This window comes from Danio aesculapii, chromosome 25, assembly GCF_903798145.1.
Source record: "Danio aesculapii chromosome 25, fDanAes4.1, whole genome shotgun sequence".
Taxonomy (NCBI): Eukaryota; Metazoa; Chordata; class Actinopteri; order Cypriniformes; family Danionidae; genus Danio; species Danio aesculapii.
In genome coordinates this window covers 4,800,654-4,818,820 of record NC_079459.1, presented here as the reverse complement: position 1 = coordinate 4,818,820, position 18,167 = coordinate 4,800,654, and the positions used below count along the sequence as shown (strand labels likewise).

Below are 18,167 nucleotides of genomic sequence, written 5' to 3'. Positions count from 1 at the left end.
CTATCATATCATATTTAATACTACTGTTGTCCTAAATAAAATGTTTAACTTCAAAATTACAACATGAACCATTTTAAGCATTACTGTGGTTTCTTGCTAAATAATTTAATCATGGTTTATTCAAAAACGTATGATTTTAACAATACATTCAGGATAAAATGCTCAATTTTCATTCACATTAAGTTCAAGTTCATTTATGAGGACCAAAGTGCTGTACATACTGTACACTGTAAAACTCAATAAGTTAAGGTAACTCAAACCATTTGAGGAAACCGATTGCAACAAACCATTTAAGATCAAAACTAACCCTAAAGAGTACTGTGAACTTACTCCATTTAAGTTGAAGTAATGAGGTATTTAATTAACTCGCCTTCAACAATGAGTTTAAAACTCTTTTCAAATGAGTAGAATTAACTTTCAGTAAATTTTGAGTTAACTAAACTCATTAGATAAATTTGATCGTTGGGTTTTACAGTGTAAGATATAGACAATTATAAAAACAGAGGTCAAACCATGAGAAAAAACAAAATGTCCTCACTATTTACACTCAAGTGGTTCTAAACATTAATGAATTTCTTTCTTCTGTTGAACACTAAACAAGATATTTTGGAGAATGTTGGGTAAAAACAGCCACTGACATAGTAAAAACAAAAAAACACTATGAAAGTCAATGGCTGCTGCTACAGTCTTCAGTAAATCTTCCTCTGTGTTCAACAGAATAAAGAAACACAAATAGGCTTGGAGCAAGTGAAAGATAGGTAAATGATGACAGAATTATTATTATTTGGCTGGATTATCCCTTTAAAACACTAACTAGCATCGTTGAGAAGACGCGGTTGAAGCATAACCTTAATAACAGACACATCAAACTTCTCATTGTTTACCTCATAATTCGCACCATACGTGGTCTATTACGTAGGTTATCGTCTTAAATGGAGGTTGTCCTAATCGACCTGTGCTTACAGTGTATTTGATATACTAAAAATATGGATTCATTACTGTATATTAAATCAACAATGGCATAACTGTAAAAAACAAAACTTGTGCATCATAGAGAATAATATTCAGACCATTTTAGAGTTGATTTGAATCTTGTATCACAGCGTTTAATTGACTTTTCCAATTTTTTTTACCATATTTGAAAAATATTATAAAATAAATAAAGTGCTAACTCCATAAACAGAGTCTTGAGCGATAAGCAGGATGCTTTTCTGAACATTTGGGTCCTGGTCATAGTGTCTAGTTTCATATGGTTGAATTTAATACATTTGTATGGTAAATTTATTTATTTTGATCGAGAAATGAAGCCTTGAGCAACATAAAGAGCACATATTTATGTCTATCTGACATATTTTTGACTCAAACTATAACAGGAGCAAATAATTTAAATGGTTTGAAACCAAATGATTAATGAATGTCAAACATCTAACTTTACCACAGGAGTCAAGGGCTGCTGCTACAGTTCAATAAATCATCCTTTAGTGTTCAACAGAAGAAAGAAACACAAATAGGTTTGGAACAAGTGAAAGATGAGTAAATGATGACAGAATTGTTATTTTTGGCTTGATTATCCCTTTAAAACACTAACTAGCAGCATTAATAAAACGCGGTTGAAGCATAACGCTTAAACCTACATGTAAAACAAACATCAAACTTCATTGTTTACCTCATAATTCATACCAAACATGGTCCATTACATAGGCTATTATCTTAAATGGAGGTTGTCCTAATCGACCTGTGCTTACAGTGTATCCGATATACTGAAAATACGTATTCATTACTGTATATTAAATCAACAATGGCATAACTGTAAAAAACAAAACTTGTGCATCATAGAGAATAATATTCAGACCATTTTAGAGTTGATTCGAATATTTGATCGCAAATGGTGTCAGAGTTTAGTCGACTTTTACCATTTTTACAGTCTTGTGCGATAAGCAGGATGTTCTTCTCAACATTTTGGTCCTGGTCTTATTGTATAATTTCATATGGTTGAATTTTTTAATTCAATTGTATGGTAAATGTATTTATTTTTAATCAAGAAATGAAGCCTTGTGCAACATAAAGAGCACATATTTATGTCTATTAGACATATTTTTGACTAAAACTAAAACAGGAGCAAAGAATTTAACTGGTTTGAAACCAAATGATTAATGAATGTCAAACATCTAACTTTACCACAGGAGTCAAAGGCTGCTGCTACCTTCTGTTTAACACAGAGGAAGAATTACTGAAGACAGTAGCAGCAGCCATTGACAAACAGGTTTGGAACAAGTGAAAGATGAGTAAAGGATGACAGAATTATTATTTTTGGCTTGATTATCCCTTTAAACACTAACTAGCAGCGTTAACAAAACACGGTTGAAGCATAACGCTTAAACCAACATGAAACAATAAACACATCAAACTTTTCATTGTTTACCTCATAATTCGCACCATACGTCGTCCATTACGTAGGCTATCGTCTTAAATTGAGGTTGTGTATCCTAATCAACCTGCAGTGCGTTACATACGTTTTCCAGAACGAAAACAATCCATTGTTAGCCATTTGAGGAGATACGAATCACCTGAATGCCCATTGCTGGGTTTGTTGTGTTGACCACGTGCCCAAATACCTACAATGGACCTCCAGAAATCAAAGTTCGCAGATGTGCCACTATCAGAAGTTCACTTCACAAGTTCACTTGAACATGCGTGCAGGAAAACATGGCGATGAACAACATGCGCTGCGTGTCACTTTAACGCTACATTCAGATGCGCACAATAATACAGGCTAAAACACTTGAAAATGGAAGACGTGTGTTGTGTTTCCCAGGCCTAGAGCAGCTCCAGCATGAAGTGAGGTCTTGCTATTGAAGCACCGAAGCTATCAGCACCATGACAGCTCGTGATTTAGTGATGCAATTAGCAAAAATAACAGCAAACACCTATTAAAGGCGATAATTGGCGACAGCGCGGATGCGAGAACGCGCACCCTTTTCCGAAGGTTGACCTACCTCGATTTACATCGTTGAAACTTTAATCGTGTCTCACAAGCCCTCGTATATAAGATACCCTGTGCCTTGCCGATGGTCAGAAGAGGCTTTATGCGTGAATGCAGGTTCGCAGTGGTCAAGCGTCCGTTCAGCGGCTTATTTCGCAAATAAAGCGGACGACGAGCAAACCGTAACGCGGGCATCATCTCTCAGCGAGGTGCTATCAGGAGCCCAGACATCCAGAGAAAGGCATTGGAGTGCATTGTGTGTGTGTATATATATTTATATATGTGGCGCTGAGGGCTTTCCCTTTCTTAAATCACGCCAGGGACCCCAGCGTTGTCCATCGTGCCGCGATGCGATTAGACGCGATCGGATTGAAGCGTGAACGCCAGCATCGCTCCGTTATGTCGGAGGAGGAGGAGGAGATTCATTACGTAGAGAAAACGCGTTTCTATTGGCTTTCTGTCCGAAGAGATGGCAAATGTTCTTCGGGATCGCCGCGCATCCATCAAAACACCTGACCGCCGGTGTGCGCGCGCGCGCGGAAACGCTGCGTCGTATCATTACGCGCCTGTCATTCCGTGATAATCATACACCTAAAACACACACACACACACGCTTTAGTATTGTAGAATAAACGTCAAGAGCTCTCACGAGTCACGACTGGGCTTATGGAGATGACAGGGGTGACACTGAGATGTGAGACATGCGTTTCAACATGACTATTTATCGACGTTGTGTGTGTTTGTGTGTGATGAGATTAAAGAAAGAGAGAAACAAAACAAAGGTTTCACTCTACTATGAGTTTCAGATGTCATCCGATTTTCTTTCGGCTTAGATTTATCAGGGGTCACCACAGCGGAATGAACCGCCAACTACTCTGGCATATGTTTTACGCAGATGATGCCCTTCCAGCTGCAATGAGTTTCAGATAATACTAGGCTATTGTATAACTGTAATTAGGCCTACTATTAAATATCACATTACTGTACACACTGTTAATATAATAATTAGCTATCATTCAAGATAGTTTTATTAAAGGGGTAGATCAATATATATATATATATATATATATATATATATATATATATATATATATATATATATATATATATATATATATATATATATATATATATATATATATATATATATATAATGTATGTATATGTGTGTATGTATATGTATATATATGCATGTATAGGTATATATGTATGTATGTATGTGTGTGTGTGTATGTGTGTGTGTGTATATATATATATATATATATATATATATATATATATATATATATATATATATATATATATACACACACACACATACACACACACACACACACACACACACACATATATATGCATTCCTACTAAAAAAGTCACTGTCTTACAGGGCAACAAATCAGCAGCTTAAGCATTCGGACGCAGCCAAAACCCAAAACTATGCCATTCTAACGGTTCTCAGTGAAACAGGATGACGTCTCCTGTTGTTTCCCGTGTGCATTTTAAACCAGGAATGTAAACAAGCCGATTAAAGTCTGCAAAGTTCTCACGATTCCAATCATACCTTAAACTTCCCCATTTGCATAGCTGACATACCGGAGTCTGTCAACCAAACCCAACCGACCTACAACAGAGAGAGTAAAAGCAGTCTCACTGAAAATACTGCACCACACCTGCTCTTAGTGCCCTTAAAATAACAGCAACACCCCTCACAGTTTCTATAAATAGAAAAAACACAAAGCTTCCGACTTTAGGCGGTTAAACCTGCTCAAAACAAACAAATCCAAGAAGACACAATAAATATGTCAATGCACTCTTTATAGTGGCTCTTCTTTTAGGTTTGTGATGCAACACAGGTAGTTCCTAGTAAATTAACTCTCGTCACTTTGCTCTGCCGACGCAAGATGAGAATTGTTGCATTCACAAATGTGGACAAACAGCAATCTCGACATTTCTAGCTATAGTGTCCGCCCACTGTACTTATGAGCCTCAGGAGAGGAAGACACAGAGACTCATCTGCTCTGGATTTCACCTGGAAGGTAAGTTTCGCAGACATTTCCCTTAAACACAACAGGATATTTAGGATTTCGTGCATTTTCTGCGAAACATTAAGCCTTAAAAATTTCAAATACTGAATTTTAAATACACTTTTTAATGTGTTCACATACTTTTTGAGTGCCCTGGACTTCTGATTTTGGTATAAATACACTACATTAGCCTTCAAAATGTCAAATACTCAATTATATATACATTTTTTAGGCTTTGGAATGTTTTCACATATTTTTTGGGTGCCTTGGACTTCGGATTTTGGTATAAAAACACTACATTAGACCTTTAAAATGTCAAATACTCAATTATATATACATTTTTTAGGCTTTGCAATGTTTTCACATATTTTTTGGGTGCCTTGGACTTCGGATTTTGGTATAAAAACACTACATTGGACCTTTAAAATGTCAAATACTCAATTGTTAATAAAGGCTTTTTAAAATGTTCACATACTTTTCGAGTGCCTTGGACTTCGGATTTCAGTATAAATACACTACATTAGCCTTCAAAATGTCAAATGCTGAATTATATAGACATTTCTTTAGGCTTTTTAATGTTTTCACATACATTTTGAGTGCCTTGGACTTCGGTATAAAAACACTACATTAGCCTTTAAAATGTCAAATACTTAATTACAAGTATTTTTTAAGTAATATCCATGTTAATAAAGGGATCTTAATTTGTTCACTTTTCGAGTGTCTTGGACTTCGGATTTCAGTATAAATACACTACATTAGCCTTCAAAATGTCAAACACTCATGTTAATGAATTGTTTTTTAAATTTGTTCACATTTTGAGTGCCTTGGACTTAGGATTTCAGTATAAATACACTACATTAGTCTTCAGAATATCAAATGCTGTGTTATAAGTATTTTCTAAAGTAATAGCCATGTTAATAAATGCTTTTTAATTTATTCACTTACATTGAGTGCATTGGATTTAGGATTTCAGTATAAACACATTAGCATTCAAAATGTCAACTACTCAATTATATATAAATTTTTTAGGCTTTGTAATGTTTTCACATACCTTTTGGGTGCCTTGGACTTCAGATTTTGGTATAAAAACACTACATCAGACCTTTAAAATGTCAAATACTCAATTGTTAATAAAGGCTTTTTAAAATGTTCGCATACTTTGAGTGCCTTGGACTTAGGATTTCAGTATAAATACACTACATTAGCCTTCAAAATGACAAAAGCTGTATTATAAGTATTTTCTAAAGTAATAGCCATGTTAATAAAGGCTTTTTAATTTATTCACTTACATTGAGTGCATTGGATTTAGGATTTCAGTATAAATACACTACATTAGCCTTCAAAATGTCAAATACTCAATTATAAGTATTTTTCTAAAGTAATAGCCATGTTAATTAAGTTTTTTTTATTTGTTCACTTACTTTTTGAGTACCTTGGACTTTGAATTTCAGTATAAATACACTACATTGAACTTGAACTATTATACACTGTAAAAAATATTGCTGTCTTACATTTTTTAATTAAATCAAATTAACATTTCTAGTCAACTGAATCTACACTGATCAAAATAACATTTAAGTTAAACTTTCTACTCTATAACTTAAAAAATGCAGTTGAAGCCTGATTAACTTATTAATGACTTTTTGTCAAGAGCTACTCAAATAAACTTGAACTGATTGAGTTGAGATCTTATTGGTCAGATTTAGCTGTACCTTTTATGGTACAACTGAAATGAAGGTACACAATCGTTCTCATATAAAAGGTACAAAAGTGTTGAACAACTCCACCTTTATTACAATAGCTATGAAAAGAAATATGACTGGAAAGGCAAAGGGATTTTACGTGTAATTTCCATATTTAAGTAAGAATCATCATTTAAAAGTATGTTTAAAGAAACTTACAAACATTAATTTTTAAGTTCTATAATACAAAACAACTGGTAAAACATAAAACTATAGGAATTATAAACTTTTAATATAGGAATTATAAACATTGAATGCATTTTTAATAAATATTTGGTGAGCATTTTTATGGTACAAAGTGTCTTGTCACTGTGGTGGTACCTTCATGGATCAGATTTGTACCTTAGATGAAGGTACAACATTGTATCTGCAGGTTTTAAAAACCAAAGGTACATTTTGGTTTCCCATGGTACAAATCATGTAGGTACAAGGTACAAATTGCAATGGTACAAACTTGTTTCTATGTCTTAAGGTATAGTTCTGTCCCATAAAAAGGTGTACTACCCTGTGACAAGGGTTTGTACCTTCTTTGGTACAACATTGTCCCATTTTTTCTGAGAGTGTATATAGAATCACTTTTGTAAAATTAATTGGACACGGACACCATAGTGGGATGCCTTATTTTTGACCCATATTTAATCCTTTATGTCTTTATATATTTAATATGAGCATTTGGTTAAAAGATGAATGAATAATTTCATTTTTTGGTAACATAATGAATTAAACAAATCCTATATAGTATAAAACATAAAAGAGAAGCTCTTTTGAAAAATCACACACACTTATGGGGAAAAAATGTGAAGAAGTGCAAATTCTCAGTTGCTCTGAGTTCACTGGTTTATTGAATTTTTTTCTTTTGTAAATATTTCCCAACTGATGTTTAACAGAGCAAGGAAATTTTCACAGTATGTCTGATAATATTTTTTCTTCTGGAGAAAGTCTTATTTGTTTTATTTCAGCTAGAATAAAAGCAGTTTTTAACTTTTTAAAAAACATTTTAAGGTCAAAATTATTAGTCCCCTTAAGCTTTATATATTTTTTTTCGATAGTCTACAGAACAAACCATCGTTATACAATAACTTGCCTAATTACCCTAAATAACCTAGTTAAGCCTTTAAATGTCACTTGAAGCTGTATAGAAGTGTCTTGAAAAATATCTAGTCAAATATTATTTACTGTCATCATGGCAAAGATAAAAGAAATCAGTTATTAGAAATGAGTTATTAAAACTATTATGATTAGAAATGCGTTGATAAAATCTTCTCTCTGTTAAACAGAAATTGGGGAACAAAAACGGGGGGGGGGGGGGGGGGGGGGTGGGGGGTAATACTACAGGGGGGCTAAAAATCCTGACTCCAACTGTATATACACATACACAATATATTTTATTTATGTGTCTTTTTTGTCTATAAAGGTGTGGTAACATTTTGTCTGAAGTGTGAATCTAAAGATGGGTTTGTAAACATTTTAAAATGTGAAAATGACAATTGGACAAAACAGCAAAGGTTATAATTTGCCGTTTCTGAAAAGCAGCGTCAATGAGAAATGAATATAAACTGAAAGATTGATCTTTTACGTAGTATTTTATGCAGAAAACAATGCTTCAAACGGCAACATTTTTATTCCTAATTTGAAAGAAATGTCCTCACTAGTAAATATGTATCAAAAAAAGTTTTACGCAAACTAATGTAAAAACTATTTTTAAGTGGTCTCCTTTTCCCTATATAAATGTATAAAAATCAGTGTTTCCCAACCCTCTTCCTAAAGGCACACCAACAGTACACATTTTCAGGCTCTCCCTAATCAAACACACCTAAATCAACTCATCAGAACATAAGAAGAGACTCCAAAATCTGAAGTTAATGGGTCAGATAAGGGAGACTGAAATATGTACTGCTGTTGTGCATGAATGTTGACAAGCCAACAATATGCACGGATACAGTAAAGCATCTGTATACTGTAATAAATTTGAGCTAACTTGACTATAACATTTTTTTTCAGGTGACTGCTCCTAAATTTCTGTAAGAGAAGATCCATTCAGTATTTCCCATGATGGCAGGTAATCAAAACTATTTGCAGGGAAATACAGAGAGAAATAAAGTACTGTATGATGTGCTCGTCACAGATGCAAATGTAAATAAAATGCAAAATAAGAAAACGCAAACTAATCTATGATGAAATTGTGGGGAAGAGAAATAATCAGAGAAATAATGGATCTGTTTGTTGTGCCCTTCGGGTTTTCCTGTTGTTACAGAACACGGTGACCCATGCACTGGGTCAGAAGCCAACTTTTGCATGAATGGAGGAACTTGCTTTAAAATACCTTCTGTGTCGACACCCACCTGTGTGTAAGTGTTACATCAGTCAAAACCCATTCAAAGAATGTCTTGCTAACATTCCAGATAAAGTTATTAAGCTGAAATGTCATTACTATTAGTTATTTCTTAGTTAATTTAAAACACTGGCCACTTTATTAGGTACACCCTACTAGTATCAGGTTCGACCCCCTTTTGCCTTCAGAACTGCCTTAATCCATATCCGTGGCATCGAATCAACAAGGTACTAGAAATATTCCTCAGAGATTTTGCTCCATATTAACATGATAGCATCATGCAGTTGCTGCAGATTAGTCGGTTGTACATGCATGATGTGAATCTTCTGTTCTACAACATCCCAAAGGTGCTCTATTGGATTGAGATATGGTGACTGTGTAGGCCATTTTAGTACAGTGAACTCATTGTTATGTTCAAGAAACCAGTCTGAGATGAATCACGCTTTATGACATAAATCCTGCTGGAAGTAGCCATCAGAAGATGGGTACACTGTGGTCATAAAGGGATGGACATGGTCAGCAACAATACTCAGGTAGGCTGTGGCGTTGACACGATGCTCAATTGGTACTAATGGGCCCAAAGTGTGCTAAGAAAATATCCCCCACACATTACACCACCACCACCAGCCTGAACCAATGATACAAGGCAGGATGGATCCATGCTTTCATGTTGTTGACTCCAAATTTTGACCCTACCATCTGAATGTCGCAGCAGAAATCTCATCAGACCAGGCAACATTTCTCCAATCTTCTATTGTCCAATTTTGGTGAGCCTGTGTGAATTGTAGCCTCAGTTATCTGTTCTTAGCTGTTCTTCCAAGTCTTCTGCTGCTGTAGCCCATCTGCCTCAAGGTTGGACGTGTTGTGCGTTCACAGATGCTTCTGCAGTGGTTATTTGAGTTACTGTTGCCTTTCTATTAGCTGGAACCAGTCTGGCCATTCTCCTCTGACCTCTGGCATCAACAAGGCATTTGCACCCACAGAACTGCCGCTCACTGAATATTTTCTTTTTCTGACAATTCTCTGTAAACCCTAGAGATGGTTGTGCGTGAAAATCCCAGTAGATCAGCAGTTTCTGAAATACTCAGACCAGCAAGTCTGGCACCAACAACCATGCCACGTTCAAAGTCACCCAAATCAGCTTTCTTCCTCATTCTGATGCTCGGTTTGAACTGCAGCAGATCGTCTTGACCATGTCTACATGCCTAAATGCATTGAGTTGCTGCCACGTGATTGGCTGATTAGAAATTTGCATTAACGAGCTGTTGGACAGGTGTACCTAATAAAGTGGCCAGTGAGTGTAGTGTATGTGTATGTTGTATATATGTCTAAACGTGCTGTTGACTTGATTTTTTTACCAGATGTTGATAACAACCAAAGAAATCCATATATGACTAATTAAACAAATCTAATTAGTTTAGAAATGAAGTTATGTGTAATAAAATGAAATGACGCTGGAAAAAAGTATTGAACACATGAAGAAAGGAAGGTGGAGAAAGTCAGTGAAAGCTCAGACAGCAGCTGAAATCTCTCAGTAGTTCTTCAGCAACCATCGTCAGTGTAAATGAATATCAGCTGCTTCAGTCCAACATCTACATTAGGAGGAGGATAAAGATGAAACCAGGTTGGACATTTCAGCAAGACAATGATCCAAAACACAGTCAAGGAGACTTTCAAATGCTTTTAGAAAAAGTCAAATCAAGCTGAAGAATCAAGGTCTAGAATGGCTTTACACTGACGATGGTTGCCTGAGTACTACTGAAAGATTTCAGCTGCTGTCTGGGCGTGCACTGCCTTTCAACACCTCCCTTTCTTCATGTGTTCAACACTTTTCCTTGCGCCATTTCATTTTATTACACATAACTTCATTTGTAAACTAATTAGATTTGTTTTCTTTTCATATATGGATTCCTTTGGTTGTTATCAACATCTGGTCAAAATTTCAAGTGAACAGCACCTTAGAAATATGTCTTCTTCACCATTAACATTCCCTGTAAAATCAGCTGTGTAATGTCACATACCTTAATGCATTGCTTTTCTCAAAACCTGTCGCCGTCCTGCAGCTGCAGTGCCAACTACGAGGGCAGCCGATGTGAACATCTCCAGCTCTTTAGTTTCTCCCACAGCAGTGAAGAGAAGGGCCTGATCGCCGCCGTGGTCATCATCGTCCTGCTCATCATAGTGGTGCTCGGAGTGGTCATCTATTACATCTGCAAGTGAGTCAACATCTCTGACTCTGAGCTTTCAAGAGTCATTGGCATCAGCACAGGAAATTCATTTCTCATTTATCATTTTACAAGAAACGATGGTTAGCAATAATGAATCTATAACTTAAACGGAGATAGGTAAAGGAACACTCCACTTTGTTTTGGAAATGGTCTCATTTTAGAACTCCCCTAGAGAGATAAATAGTTGAGTTTTACCTTTTTTTGAATCCATTCAGCTGATCTTCGGGTCTGGTGGAAGCACTTTTAGCTTAGCTTAGCATAGATCATTGAATCGGATTAGACCGTTAGCATCTCACTCAAAAATGACCAGTTTCAGTAATTTCCATATTTTAAATTCGACACTTCTGTACATTGTGCAGTAAGATTGACGGAAAATAAATGAAATGTAGTTGATATGTATTGACGTTATTCTTCAATGCGGAAGTGCGCTCGTTTTTGCGATTGTTTTAGAACTTTCGATTCGGTTGCCCATGAGAGAAATGACTAGGAATAATAAACGACAGAAAACGGTCAAACTACTTGCTCTACAAACGAGTGTGTTCATGATTATACATAAAAAGTAGATTAATATAATAAGAAAATATCAGTTTGCAACATATAGCAGCAAAACTAGTGGTTGTTAACGTCTAAAAACAAATGAAAGTGAATGAGACCGGAAATCTCGAGCCAAAATTATTCAAATGGATGTGCCCGCTCCGATGCGGAGAATAAGGTGAATAGGAACTATACACTGAAAAATATACTGGCAGCTCATTACACAGACTTTTTAACGTAAATTAAAAACAGACAACTGCTGTTAATTGACAGTGTGTCCACATTAAAAAAAATAATAATAAAAATCAATTTTTTTTTGATGGTATAACTACTGTAAAACACAAAACATTTTCTATTAATTTAAGGGATTTTTAATATTAAAATCGGGCGTAATAATCAAGGAACTTTGCTGCTGTACCACGGCTGCAGCAGATGCAGTGATACTACACATCTGGCTCATTTCATATAACATAACCAACCTGCAAGAAAATGCTCTTATTATTTATGGTTTTTGTCTTGTTTCTAGTCCAAATATCTAAATATTTAGACTAGAAACAAGACATAAACCTTGAGTAAGAAAAGCATTTTTTGTACTGAACCATGGAGACATTTTGATTCAGAAGTATTTCAGGCACTGCATAATATGACAACAAATGTTGACAACTGTGTACACTACCGAGAAAGCCTTGTTGTCAATGCCAGCTGTAAGAGCAACAAATAATACCATATTTGTAAAACTGGCAGAAGGTCGATTAGCCTGATGAATCATCTGTTGAACTGCATCCCAATCATCACAAATACTGCAGAATACCTACTGGAGCCCGCATGGAGCCAAGATTCTCATATAAATCAGCCAAGTTTGGTGAAGGAAAAATCATGGTTTGGGGTTACATCAAGTATGGAGGCGTGCAAGAAATCTGCAGAGTGGATGGCAACATCAACAGTCTGAGGTATCAAGACATTAGTGCTGCCCATTACATTACAAACCACAGGAGAGGGCAAATTCTGCAGCAGGATAGCGCTGCTCCTTCTCATACTTCAGCCTCCACATCAAAGTTCCTGAAAGCAAAGAAGGTCAAGGTGCTCCAGGATTGGCCAGCCCAGTCACCAAACATAAACATTATTGAGTATGTCTGGGGTAAGATAAAGGAGGAGACATTGAAGATGAATCCAAATAATGTTGATGAGCTCTGGGAGTCCTGCAAGAACGCTTTCTTTGCCATTCCAGATGACTTTATTAATAAGTGATTTGAGTCATTGCAGAGATGTATGGATGCAGTCCTTCAAGCTCATGGGAGTCACACAATATTCATTCTGTTTCCACTGCAGGATGACTTCATATTCTATACTGGACATTATTTATTTTAAGTGACAAGACTTTTGTCTCAGCAAAGTCAGACCTTCCTGTCCTAATTAAATCATTGAAAATCAAGGTCTGATCATATATTATATTGTTCAAATAAGTGTAATCTAGAGGCCTCTACTTTTCATATAAGCCACTTCTGATACCAATGATCAACTAGAAGTCAAGTTATTAGTTGTTATTCTGAAAACTTGGATAGACGACAAGACTTTTGTCAGGTAGTGTATATAGCTATAGCTATTGACGGAACAGCTTGATTGCATGTGTGGTATTGTTTTTAAACACCAGGTATGGAAATAATTAGTTAATTCTGATTAATTAAAATCATGGTCATGATATTGACAGCTGGTTGATCAGTTGTTTTTGTAAAATGTGTTGAGTAAATGATTCAGCATGTAGATCTTATAGTACAGCCGAAAGCAGCTTTTTGCATTTTTTTGCATGCTAGACAAACAAATAAAATAAAAGCCTCAGGAAAATGAGGAAGTGCAACATGGTCACTTTATTTGCCTTTATTTTGACTTTCTTTCTAAGAAGTTATAGGATGGAAACTCCAGATTTTAAAACTTTATTTCTGATTTATTATCATACAGGTTTCTTTTTCCCCTCATAGTTTTAAGTTTAGAATGGAATTTCAGTCTCATAATTTGGACTCTTTATCAAGAATCGCAACTTTATTTATCTTGTTTATTTCTCTCATTTTGAGTTTGCACTCTTTGTTGACTTCTTGCCACAGTTTTTTTACCATTCAGTTTTGAGGTCCCTTCACTTTGTATGAGGTGGCCTTAACTAATACACTGCAAAAAGCAAATAGTTACCTAAAGGGAGTAAACCCGTTGACTTAAAAGCAGCAAGTTGACTTTACATTAAATAAGAGAGTAAACCTCGACTCGACTGTTATAGTGTGGAATTATTGAGTTGACTTAAATACACTTTTATAATTATGAACGGTTAATTTCGTTCATTCGTTAATTTTCTTTTCGGCTTAGTCCCTTTATTAATCTGGGGTCGCCACAGCGGAATGAACCGCCAACTTATCCAGAATATGTTTTACGGAGCGAATGCCCTTCCAGCTGCAGCCCATCACTGGGAAACAACAGTTAATTTACATTAAAAATGAAATGAAATGAGTTTACTAAGTTTTTAAAGTAAAGTCAATTAATCCCTTTATAAGCAATGGGTTTATTCACTTTATTTAACGCTTTTTACAGAGTATGTACAGTGCATCCGGAAAATTTTCATAGCGCTTCACTTTTTCCACATCTGTTTATGTTACAGCCTTACTACAAAATGGATTAAATTCATTTATTTCCTCAAAATTCTACACACAATCCCCCATAATGACATAGTTTTTGAAATTTCTGCAAATGTATTAAAAATAAAAAACCTGAAAAATCACATGTACATCAGTATTCACAGCCTTTGGCGTGAAGCTCTAAATTGAGCTCAAGTACATTCTGTTTCCACTAATCATTCTTGAGATGTTTCAGCAGCTTCATTGGAGTTCACCTGTGGTCAATTCAGTTGATTGGACATGATTTGAAAATGCACACACCTGTCTATGTAAGGTCCCAGGGTTGACAGTGCATGTCAAAGCACAAACCAAGCATCAAGACAAAGGAATTGTCTGTAGACCTCTGAAACAGGATCGTCTCGTGGCACAAGGCTGGGGAAGGTTACAGAAAAAATTCTGCTGCTCTGAAAGTTTCAATGAGCACAGTGGCCTCCATCATCCGTAAGTGGAAGATGTTTGCAACCACTAGGACAACCATCTGTGCAGCAATCCACCTATCAGGCCTGTATGGTAGAGTGGCCAGATGGAAGCCACTCTCCCCACCTGGAATTGGCCAAAAAGCAACTAAAGGACTCGCAGACTATAAGAAACAAAATTCTCTGGTCTGATGAGACTAAAATTGAACTCTTTGGAGTGAATGCCAGGCGTTACGTTTGGAGAAAATCAGGTACCGTTTATCACCAGGCTAATACCATTCCTACAGTGAAGCATGGTGGCAGCATCATGCTGTGGGGATGTTTTCAGCAGCAGGAACTGGAAGACTAGTCAGGATAGAGGGAAATATGAATGCACCAATGTATAGAGACATCCTGAATGAAAACCTGCTTCAGAGTACTCTTGACCTCAGACTGGGGCGACGGTTCACCTTTCAGCAAGACAACACTGCCAAAATATCAATGGAGTGGCTTCACAACAACTTAGTGAATGCCCTTGAGTGGCCCAGCCAGAGCCCAGACCTAAATCCTATTAAACATCTCTGGAGAGATCTGAAAATGGCTGTACGCCGTCGCTTCCCATCCAACCTGATAGAGCTTGAGAGGTACTGCAAAGAGGAATGGGCAAAAATTCCCAAAGACAGGTGTGCCAAGCTTGTGTCATCATATTCAAAAAGAATTGAGGCTGTAATTGCTGCCAAAGGTGCATCAACAAAGAATTGAGCAAAGGCTGTGAATACTGATGTACATGTGATCTTTCAGCTTTTTTATTTGTAATAAATTTGTAACTATTTCAAAAAACATTTTATCACATTGTCATTATGGGGTATTGTGTGTAGAATGTTGAGGAAGTAAATTAATTTAATCCATTCTGGAATAAGGCTGCACATAAACAAATGTGGAAAAAGTGAAGCGCTATCAATACTTTCCGGATGCACTGTACTTACACTGAAACTAATAATTTGTTAATATTGTGTAAATACATGGTTTAACATTGTACTCATGCTTGATTAAATACCTGTAATTGTAACGTAATTACATCTGTAATTAATTTCTGTTATTACATTTATAATTACACCGTTGATCATTCCTTACACTTAACCCACCCTTAAGCCTACTCATACCACCAAACCTGTCTCTAACCCTACCAGTATCCAGAAGTGTTTTGCAATACATAAAAATACATTGTGTTTATATTTTGACCTAATAATTCTTTAAGAAAAATGTCTTAATAACCCAACGTAATAATAACTTGACTTTCAAATACCAAAATAATCCTCCTAATGGGTAACAATCTACCTTTCATGTCTATTTATTTCCAGAATAAAGAAAAATCAAGACAAAAAAAGAAACAAACAAATCCAGCAAAATCCTGCAGAGTATTGGAAAGTAAACAAAAGCCCGACCCCAGAACAGAATGTCTGACCGACTCCCGACTTCATTTTCTAACATCGCCCTCTTGTGGAGACTTTGGACTCAACTGTGAAAATGTGTCGGATCTGCACAGAAGCTTAAACTGCCCAGAAAATATCTTTGTAAATAGTTCTGTCTATTAAAGCCTGTTAAGTTGAATACGTAACAAATGGATGCCAATTTTACCATTTTTATGTCAGCGATACGAAGCAAAACATTTCAAAAGCAGCATCCTGGGCGTAGATTTTCATTTTAATTAAATATAGAAGACTTAACGATATGTGATATACCACTTGCATGTGCTATGTACATACATTTTTCTAATGTGCCGTTTTTGTTTTGGCCTTTTTAAATAACTTTATTTGTACTTGTTTTGTACTGTTATTAATATGCATTCGCTGGACTCATTCATATATAATATTCATACTATTTATGCAGGATTAATTTGCAGTAGGCAGGTTTTCCGTGTCTAACACCTATAACCAAGTGAATGCAATAGTATCTGGATGCAGGCTTGATGATGCAAGCTGAGACCGCATATCTCAGTAATGCAATGTGAAGGGTTGGGTTAGCAGTGGGGTTGGTGAGTGCATTAAAAAGCATTGGATGCGACTCAGATTGCACTGCACCAGGTCTGCATCCAGACCCCTCTCAGTGAATGCGCCGAAAATGTGAAGCATACCATCATATCTATCCCACAATGCAATGTGATTGCCTTGAGATAAATAAATTAGATGATTAGAGGAATATCAACTATTTTTTTCCAGCATTATCTTGTCTCTATTTAATCTGAATGTCAAAAGTGAACATACTTTTAAACATACGAAATAAATATATATATATATATATTTAAATTAAGTTTCAAATCATTTATTTGCATACATGCACGCACATACACACACACACAAACAATTGTTTTAAGGTATATTTAAAAAAACTGTATATATTTGATACAGTTTTACATACATGTTTAAACTAAACAGGGGTGGGATGTTTAACACTGATTATTATTATTATTTATTTATTTATTTATTTATTTATTTATTTTTATTATTATTATTATTAGGGTGTAAGTTTTAAGAATGGCCTGCAGAGAGCAGCAGATGTTTTAAAACATTCAATAAGATTTTTTGGGGGGCCAGAAAGTCTCTCAAATGTCTTTAGTGTTTTCTTGAATACATATTTATATTAGTTTGAAGCCAAAGAATACATCACAGATGTTACTGAGCAACAGTTATTTATTAATTAAAAACCTCAAAAGATGGCATCCTTTTTGTATTTTTAGTAAAACAATCATCTGAACGTGTATTAATTATTATAACAAACCTAAAGATTCTCACTTTGTGATGCAGCGCCAACTTTGATACACCTTTTAGTTTCTCAACGCAGTTATTTGAGTTTTTAGAGGCTACATTTACAAAAATGCCAGCACTACTTTAGAATGTGAGGTGTTCTTTAAAATTATTGTCAAAAGTTTTTTAAAAAATATGAATAATATCGCTCAAAACATGCACAGATATAGGGGCATCCCTATTTTCAAACGAAACTGGATGTTGTAGTGCCAAACTAGTGGTGATGTTTGGTTCTGTTAAAGAAAATACTACTGAAAGCTCATTTTTTTGAGATATCAACTTTAAATTTGGGATATAATTTGTTCAAATATTTAGCTTTGATTTCCATATTATGAAATTAAATACATTTTATATAATTATGTAGTGTTAGTCTTTTGAAAAATACACTTAATATAATAATGTATCTAAAAATCTATTCATTTATTATTTTCTTAAACTTAAACCCACGTAACTCTTGATTTTACGTGT

The 18,167-nt window shown here is 35.4% G+C and overlaps 2 protein-coding genes across 2 annotated transcripts in view; one reads left to right on the top strand and one right to left on the bottom strand.

Moving 5' to 3' along the window:
• Nucleotides 1-3,374, bottom strand: part of tmem266 (transmembrane protein 266) — a 92,235-nt gene extending 88,861 nt beyond the window's left edge. Inside the window, exon 1 of the mRNA XM_056451495.1 lies at nt 2,997-3,374. The gene's annotated coding sequence lies outside the window, so the exon portion shown is untranslated. The remainder of the gene's footprint in view (nt 1-2,996) is intronic.
• A 1,526-nt stretch (nt 3,375-4,900) lies between these two features.
• On the top strand, nt 4,901-17,165 carry LOC130219523 (pro-neuregulin-4, membrane-bound isoform-like). Its single transcript, XM_056451946.1, has 5 exons — nt 4,901-5,019; nt 8,751-8,808; nt 9,004-9,097; nt 11,145-11,297; nt 16,257-17,165. The coding sequence occupies exons 2-5, from the start codon at nt 8,799-8,801 to the stop codon at nt 16,357-16,359; spliced, it is 360 nt and encodes a 119-aa protein (XP_056307921.1). The 5' UTR covers nt 4,901-5,019; nt 8,751-8,798; the 3' UTR covers nt 16,360-17,165.
• The last annotated feature ends 1,002 nt before the right edge of the window (nt 17,166-18,167 follow it).